General features: G+C 36.0%; 1 protein-coding gene across 3 annotated transcripts; it reads right to left on the reverse strand.

The window, feature by feature from the left end:
• Nucleotides 1-213: 213 nt before the first annotated feature.
• LOC122019861 (F-box protein At-B-like) lies at nucleotides 214-6511 on the reverse strand. Of its 3 annotated transcripts, none has more exons than XM_042577441.1 (4): nucleotides 6206-6511; nucleotides 3685-3810; nucleotides 2013-2109; nucleotides 214-1908 (listed from the first exon to the last, which is right to left on the reverse strand). In XM_042577441.1, the coding sequence occupies exons 1-4, from the start codon at nucleotides 6481-6483 to the stop codon at nucleotides 550-552; spliced, it is 1860 nt and encodes a 619-aa protein (XP_042433375.1). In that variant the 5' UTR covers nucleotides 6484-6511; the 3' UTR covers nucleotides 214-549. The 3 variants fall into 3 exon arrangements, with proteins under 3 accessions (XP_042433375.1, XP_042433377.1, XP_042433376.1); XM_042577443.1 differs by having other exon boundaries at nucleotides 3685-3890; nucleotides 6230-6507; XM_042577442.1 differs by having other exon boundaries at nucleotides 3685-3890; nucleotides 6206-6506.
• Between the last annotated feature and the right edge of the window lie 2298 nt (nucleotides 6512-8809).

The following is an 8809-nucleotide window of genomic DNA, read 5'->3' on the forward strand; positions in this document are numbered from 1 at the left end:
ACGACAATAAGCAAGTCGGCTACCTCTAACCATGATTTCTTTTCCCGAAGATAGAAGATTCTCATACTAGCACTAATCATTCAAAATACATAGACATGATTTTTTTTTTTTTCTTGTCAAAATCATTGAGGCGATCTAGATTGATATGCATTAAGAAAATGATCTAAATATCACAGGCAAATCACAGATATCGAATAAACAAGACATCTAGAATTAAGGAATCCTCTAAGACAATTACTTGGCAAAGAAGCAAACAATGTCAGGAACTGTACAAGAACTGTTGTACAATAACTTCCTCTGAAAATGTCATCAACTAGTGAAGCTGTAAACTCAGGCATCGAAGGGGAGAGGCAGTGTGGAATAAGAAACATGGTTTAAGCCGCCTGAGATTCCAAAAACCTTACAATACACTCAGAATGAGCTGGTGATGCTTGGACAATTCGCCAACATGATAAAGTTTCAACAAAGGTACAAGTCCGTTGATCAAAAGAAAAAAAACTGAGCTTCTGAACAAGCAAATTCAAAATATCTAGACGTGAATGAAGTAATTTAGGTAATGACACCGCCTGCATGATGTTGCCAACCATCCTTGCAGCCGATCTCACAACCCATGGCGCAAATGCTTAGACCAGGTTTAGTGCTCAAAAGCTCCTCAGGTGCATCTTTGCCTTCCGAGAAGAACCTTGTTTTCCCTACACCCAACCATCGGAGACCACAAAAGAACGGATGACTGACCATTCTTGACACATTAGCAGACAATCTGCAGCAGTTGAACAAATCAAGCTTTCTGAGTGATCTTTTTCCTCTAGTTCTTTCAGGTGAACCTAATGCAGATAGAGATGCGTCGCTGATAAAAAAGCAGTTCCTGATACACAGATTACTGATTTCTGTACAAGCTTCTGCGACAGCAACAATAGCTATATCCGATAAGGACAGGTAAGAAAGATCAAGCGTAACCAAAGTTTTACGGAGAATACTATCACACAGCATCATAACTATGCCCCTATCTGTGATTCTTTTGCAGCCTCTAAGATTCAAAGTCTCTATAGGGGAAGTTCCACCACCAAGTGTGGACAAGCCCTCATCACTAATGTCGACCCCACTGAGATTCAATGTTGTCATCTTGCACAATCTTGATATTGAGTTCAATCCTTCGTCTGCAATGTTTCTGCAGAGCGAGAGGTCCAACACCTGTAAATTTTCACATAAAGAAAAATACTCTAGAATTTCACTGGTTATGTATTTGCCGGATACCAGTCTCACTTCGGTGAGGTTTCCAGTGGGTGCAAAATTATGAAATGTCAAATCTGACAACAAAAGTCCGTTCCAAATTTGCAATCTTTTCAGATTCTTGCAAAACTGAAGAATAGAACTGTAGCCTGCATCAGTAACTTTAGCAAACCCTCCCAATCTCAATGATTCAAGTCTTCCACATCCCTCAGCAAGCAAGAGAATACCGACATCATTCACCATTTTAAACTTGGTTAGAGACTTCTTACCCCGTGTGAGAGAGAGACTGATCAACTTTCCAAAAGATCCAAGTAACTCAAGACCTCTGTTAGTCAAGTCATTTTGTAAAGAAGGTCCTTCCCTCAGATTATCTTCAAGGCATAACTCAACCAAATGGTGAAGATTGCTTGTGATACTAAAGACAAGTTCATCTGTTATTTGGCTTACAACAAGAGTTAATGATCGCAGGGAATAAATCATGGGACCTGAAGAAGGCATACTCACACTGGCTAACCATGCATCTGATCCACCAACTCCACGGTTGCAAATAAACTGCTTTGCATGCAAATCTGATATAGGCCGCAGCAGCAAAACTTTTATCGTTTGGGGGATGGTCAATTGGAAGGACCAAAGATTACAAAAGTAATCATGATCAGAATATAATTTTACACTGAAAGACTGCAAAAGATATCACATTTTAGTAACTCGCTTATTGTCGTTATATCAGCAACCTGATTACTAATGATCAGGGGAAAAAATGAAACTATTAGTTAAATGTTTACCTCCAAGCATAAGCACCTATCAAGCATCTGTCCTACAGACTTATTGTAGGAAGCAGCTGGTTCATTGTTCACTTGTTTCATCTCCACTGTGAACATTCTGACACAAAAACAGTGATAGATAAATTAAATGTTAAGAGAACAATATAAATGAAAATTTCATAACTGTGATCTAAGTTTACTTTCTCAATATTCTCTCTTACAATGCCATGTACGAAAAGGAAGGGAATCACGAGTTAAGACTTTTGAGAAGATGTTCAAAGTATATGAACCTTAATAGAGCATTTGATTCATGGAATGAAAATAACAAGAAATACTATTAGTTATTATTCGAGAATGGAGTAGAATATAAATATATATGCTATTTGGTAGGACAATTTGTTAAAGCTTTCATCCGAATCTAACTACATGTTCCTTCAATCATGATACTCCAACATGTATTGCTTTTCCGCACCATTCGTATTTTACTATCTTTCGAGCTAGGTGTAGTAGCCTATAGTGTTTTTATGTCTTTGACTAGCATTTTTCTTTTTGAACTAGCCATCTATCATTTAAAATAATAATAATAATAAATTGAATTAATAAAAAATAATAGTAAATTACATAAAATTAAGTTAGTTTTGTTTAAATCAAGTTTAAAATATAATTCAAATCAATTTAGGTTAATTCAATTGTACTAATCAATTTTAATTCTAATTATATTAATTTTGAATGTTAAGCAATTTTAATTCTGAACTTTAGTCTAGATATAAATTGACTTTTCAAATGCAGACTTTTTGCCTAGGAAACCATAGGTCTTTTGCTAAAATAAAGTATTAAAATGCGGTTCCAAGTGGTAGTTGGCCCATTACCTAGTGCCATGGCAGTAGGCATACACTGAGGTAGGAGCCTAAACGGTTAACATTAAAATATATAAGAAAAATATATCAAATTAAAAATAAGTAAAGTTAAATGTATATGTATGACACTATTTTAAGCAATTAAAATAAGTTTAAAAATAATAATAATAAAATAAAATAAAATAAACAAATCATAATTGATAAGCAAGCACTAAACAGGCAACAACAGTGAAAGATTTTATATTTTACAATTGCTACCAAGAAAATCAGCCAAAAAATGTAAAAAGATTCTAAGCATGCTGAAATTAAATGAATAAAAAGCGAAACAATAAATGAGGGGGAAAAAAAAAGAGAAGAGGGAGATCACACCTAAGGAAGAGAAAGAAAAGATGGCTGAAAAATTATCAAAAACCGTGTAGGCCACTGACATTGTACAAAAAAAGAGAGATGGAAGTCATGTGAGGTGGGAGGCTTGGATAAACAAGGAGTGTTTGGTGGGCTAATGAGGAGAATTAGAAATATTTTCTAATTTCAAATGAAGTAGCAACTTCTAGATTTTATTTTATTTTTCCTTAGACCTGATTGGATTGCTAAAGCAGAATGCTTAGGCTGCCTACGTCATTTTTTAAAAGGTTGTCTATCTCAAAGCACCAAACAACTAGACAAATCAAATTGGTGGGAAATAGATTTTCAAGGACAACTCATCAGAATCAAAATAAATTTATGAACCACAAATAACATAAAGTGTAATTTGCATCTTTTTAGTGTTGCTAGGTTGAAAATAATACTGAAAAATTATTAGAAACATGGAAATTTTTAGGAACATAGATACTTACCTCAATTTCCGGCAACATTTTCCAATTGCAGTGAATATGTAAGAAGAGAACCTTGTACACCTCAACAGAACAAGTTCTCGGATGCTTTCTTTTGCAAAAACCTCAACTGAAGAATCATCGAGCCATCTGCAGTTGAGAATAAGATTTTGGAGGGATTTATTATCAGTAAGGATTCTTCTAAGAGAACAGATGGTTGGGGAAATGTCCTGCAATAGACGCCAACAGTTAAGACTGTAACATCAACTTTTGAGTTTAACACCATGCAAAGATGTGGACTGTACAGAACAGTCAAATCAGGGAGAATTTGAGTATATCAATCCAAATTTAGATTTACTTTGAGCATGGCTTCTGTATTCCAATTGTCAACCTAGCCTGTTGACTTTAGTGAACCATCTAAGTCCCTAGGACGTAGCACAGACGATGGACGCATGACATCTCTGGTGTAATGGTCAAGGGTCGATTCTCAGGAAGTGACAACCTGGGGTTTACCCCACCATGCGCCTAACGCCTGTGTACCTACATTTACCCCCCTCCATATCCATGGGGCCGACACTAGGGGGGCCTTTAATCTAGCGGAACTACATATTTTTAGTGAGCCATCTAAAGTTCATCTTAGTACATAGAATTTAGTGACATCTCAATTTTATCTGAAACCATCAGACTTCCCTTGATGCAATTTTGTCTAAATTGTTTGACTAAAGTTTATGAGCTAAACTGGGATATTTGAAATTGAGACTCTAGAGAGGCCAAACTAAAATTTCTCAAAGACAATGCCAGTGAAGAAGTGATAAGAAAGAAAAGAAAATGGAAAGGGAGAAAAAAACTAATAAATAGCATAAAAGTAAATTATAATAGTAGAGAAGTCAGCATAGAAGAGATCAATCTACATTGGTTCTCTTGTACCCCATAAAAATGGTTATTATCTGAATGAAGTTGGAAACAGGTTTACAACTACATGAGTGATAAGTAGAAGCATCACAATTATTCATCTCTAACATAAATGATTACCTATACTAAACCTTGTTTCAGGGAACAAAAACATGTGAAATAAAATCATAGATGAAAGGTTGGAGTTCAATATAAAACATTACTCGACCTGAAAGTCATATCAATTTGGTAAAGAATAATCTCTATATGTTCAGAAATGAATCAAAGGCTATCGACAAGAGCACATTTTGGAACTCATATCATCTGTTGCAGTTGTTTCATTTCCTCGTAACTCAGTTTTATTTGTTTTTTCTCCATACGTTTTCTCTGTGATTTTTTTCTTTTTTCCCCTTTTTGAATTCCTTTAACATCACATAACAGAAAAATTCTGTGAACCAATTTATTGGTTTAGTGCAAAAAAAAAAAAATCCTTCTTAATATCCTTTCTTTTCCAATAAAGGGAAAAGTTCACCTCAATCACTTGGAAATGAAAAGATTAAAAAAAAACCATTGACAAGGAAATTCCAAAGCCCCAATTCAGACATTATAAATATTTTAAGAGGTAAAACTTAAAAGGGCTATTTTATGTGAAACGAATTATCAATATGACACGACCTAAGAAGTGTAAAAGAATCATCTACCTATCTCAAAGGATTATTTTCATAGTTCCACATAAAAATATGCCAACCATAGATGTTAAACATGTATTACATAAGCGTTTTATCTTAGTTAACCCTGTACAATAGATTAAAAAAAGTAACATGTATATAACTTAATTCTCAGTAAAAGTGTCCAAGTTAAGATTTACAAGTACTACACCCAGCCACCACTCACCAAGACAAAAAAAAAATAACAACATAAAAACCTTTATTATTTGAAAAGGTGCAGACACATGTAACAACTAAGATCTTCATTTGATTTAGTACAAAAACCAAATGGGTTTAAATGGAAAAAAAACTACTAGTTTCAGTTTTCACTCCACATATGTAAGCTGCATATCACACATTTGCAGAGACTGCCTAATATTAAATCAACCATATATCCAATGTGGGAGGCAGCCACCTGGTGTGTCTACAAGTGCGGCATTTAGAAAAAACAAAAAAATGACTAGGATTGAAGGTGCATGAGGTAGTGAGACAAAATTAAACTCTATTTAATCCAAGTGATTCAAAATATATGGAAATCAGTAGTAATGTAGTCTTGCATCAAATTCAATGATCGAATAAAATTCATGTAGCCAAACCCAAATGCTTGAGATGAAACTTACAATTTGTGCATTTGTTTTGATTGTAATTATGTATAATGCCTGAAATAACTCATACATGTACCGTTGAAGAAAATTACTTTCCTGTTTAAATCCATTGCTCCGCCTAGAACATGGAAAACTTGCGCTAGAAACTTGTGCAATGAATCAGAATCTATAAAACATTGATACCAGTATTTTAAAAAGCAAAGAGCGTTACTAAAATAATCAAAATTTCGGCCATTAAACTCGATTGCCAGTATTCAGGAGAAGAATTGCTCAAAACCCGTAAAATGGCGACAAGATTCTAACTTTAATAAAGACTACTCAAGGGAGGATCAAGTAACTAACGGACAGATCAAGAGTGGAGAGAACCGAAATCCTGAGGGAGACCGAGGAGTGGAGGGACTTGCAAACGGGAGCCAGAGAACAGAGAGACTCCAGGTCGAGCCTCGCCATGATCTCCAGTAGCAGTGCTTGAGGGAGGGCTTCAGTAAGTTGCCCACCGCCGTTTCCATCTCTCGCCATCTTCGCCATCGGAGAGAGAGAGCGCAGAGAACGGCGAGGTGATTAGGTCCACGGCGGCACTCCTCGCAGCGGCCGGACTCGGCCGTCTGCGTAATTGACATCCAAACCCCTGAAACATTATTATTTATGTCGGTGGTAGCCTTGTCAACACGGCAAAAATCAAAAGCTTTTAATTTATTATGACAGGAGCGCTCGTACATTTGCCCTTCTCTCCCAATTCGATTGTTCGTTTGGGTTTGGTTAATTTTCAAATCGGTTCAAGGCTGCGGAGCGGGCAGGGAAAAAATTCAATACACTTAGGTTATATTTACTCAAGAGTGTGGATGAGGAAAGGAAAGAAATCAACTATGGAAAGTTATCTTTGGAGGAAGAGAAAAGAAATGGTGAAGAAATCTTTTCCTTTACACACTTGTTTACCTTGATAGAGGAAGGTGAATACTTATGATGTAATTTTGTAAATAAAAAAGGGTGCATGTGTCATTTTTTTTGGTACATAGTGTAATTTTATGAGTTAAAAAGGCTACATGCGTCATTTTTTTTGGTATATGGTGTAATTTTGTAAATGCAAAAGGGGTACATGCGTCATTTTTTTTCCATCCGCTGCCTTCCGTCTGATTTTGAGGTGATCGATTTTGGCTCAAAAATTATCCGCGGATGGATTGCGTTACTTTTCCTTCGGAAAATTTTAATGAAGTAAACGACGGAAACTTTTCCACTATGGAAATTTTTCCTTAATTTTACTTTCCACTCTCCCAAGTAAACATAGCCTTAGGGCACGTTTAATTCCAGATTATCACGGATAAACTTGATTATTCATCTAGGATTATCCATAATAACGATGTTATTTTTTTCTATTTAGCAAAATATTAGTAATTGGGACATCAAACTCGAATTGAAATACCTCTGAGTTGCCTTGATTTTTCTCGATTCCGAAGGTTAAATAAAAAAAAAATCTAAAATTATCCTCATAGCCATCGCACGAGCGCGGCGTTAACAGTAGGCAACGGGTAGCGGTCAATGGATGGCAGCAAGTGTCATCGGAGATGGTAGCAGATTGTCGGATGGAGGCAGTGAATGACGGGTGGTGAGCGGTGATTAGCGAGCAGTAACAAACGTCGCTGAAGGTGACAGTAGATCGTCGGATGACGACAGTAAGCGGTGGGTGGTTACGATGAACAGTGGGCGACGGGCAATAGTCAATAGGCAGTGATCAGCGAAAGATGGTCGGCGGGCGAGGATCGGAGGATTGGGAGGAAGAAGACCGATTTTTTTTAACTTTAGTATTTTAATTAAAATTTTATTAAATTAAACCAATCAACTCCTAACTATAGTTGGAATAAACTAAATAAATTTAATCTATAGAACAATAAAATTATCCAAAGAAATTCTAAATAAAAAATATTATCTAACTTTATTTCTTTATTTATATATATCACTACTACTAATAATAATAATATTATTATTATTATATATATATTGAGATTTTAATTTTTAGAAATTAAAATAACAAGGTTTTATTGCGTGCTCCTTTTCATTGACGTGTCAGATTGCATGCTCCTTTTGCTAACCACATTATAGCAACCATGATTTCACAACTTTCATAATGTTCTAGTCTAATCACGTTATAGAAGCTATGATTTCATAATTGTTACAATGTTTTGGTCTAACCACACTGTAATAGCTATGAAATTGTAGCTGCTATAACGTTCTAGATTATTGTCTAACTATGTTGTAATAACTACGATTTCATAGCTGTTACAATGTTCTGGTCTAACCATATTGTAGATGTTGGCATATGGTGCACTAGAATCGAACTTGAGTATTAATATTATCAAAGGTTTAAGTTAAGTCGTGTTGTAATCTGATGAACTAAGTGTGCAGGATTTTACTCAACCTCGCCTCTAGGCAGGGAAGTCTTAGCAGATTATGAAAGTGGAAGTCCAAGTGGGTCGAGGACCTGACACCTGGCAGTTAGACTCGATAGGTTTGGAGGACCTGATATCGAGGGAAAGCCCTGGTGACGCGATCCGATGTTGAGCCAAAGTCCAAACATGTTTTGAGAACCCGATGTTTAGCAGGTAGGTTGAGATAAGCAACTGGAGTGAACTAACCGGGGGGGGGGGGCATGTCCTCATAAGGAATAAAACCTAGGTCTCTAGTCCAACTGAAGAAACCAGGAGGTTTCCAAGTTGAGATCAAGATAAGTCTTACTATCTTTTCTTACTCATGGAACATTATACTATTGTGCTAACTTTGTGTTGCAGAGAGATTTTTATACTATGGAACTAACTCTGTTTTGCAAAAGATAAAGGGTTCGATCAACCGAATAGGAGGTTCAATCGACCAAACATAGCTGATGCGGCAGGGTTCAGATTGTACAGAGCAAAACTTAGAAATCAGGTGAATCGGTTGACCGAACTTAGGGAT

This window comes from Zingiber officinale, chromosome 9A (assembly GCF_018446385.1).
Source record: "Zingiber officinale cultivar Zhangliang chromosome 9A, Zo_v1.1, whole genome shotgun sequence".
NCBI lineage: Eukaryota > Viridiplantae > Streptophyta > Magnoliopsida > Zingiberales > Zingiberaceae > Zingiber > Zingiber officinale.

What these genes read in the sequence shown, in the direction of transcription:
- LOC122019861 (XM_042577441.1), bottom strand. Translation starts at nt 6,483, where the DNA reads ATGTCAATTACGCAGACGGCCGAGTCCGGCCGCTGCGAGGAGTGCCGC. An exon ending in TCTCCACTCTTGATCTGTCC is followed by an intron (nt 3,811 to 6,205) that starts GTTAGTTACTTG and finishes TCTCAACTGCAG; the next exon opens with ATGGCTCGATGATTCTTCAG. An exon ending in AAATGTTGCCGGAAATTGAG is followed by an intron (nt 2,110 to 3,684) that starts GTAAGTATCTAT and finishes TTTTTGTGTCAG; the next exon opens with AATGTTCACAGTGGAGATGA.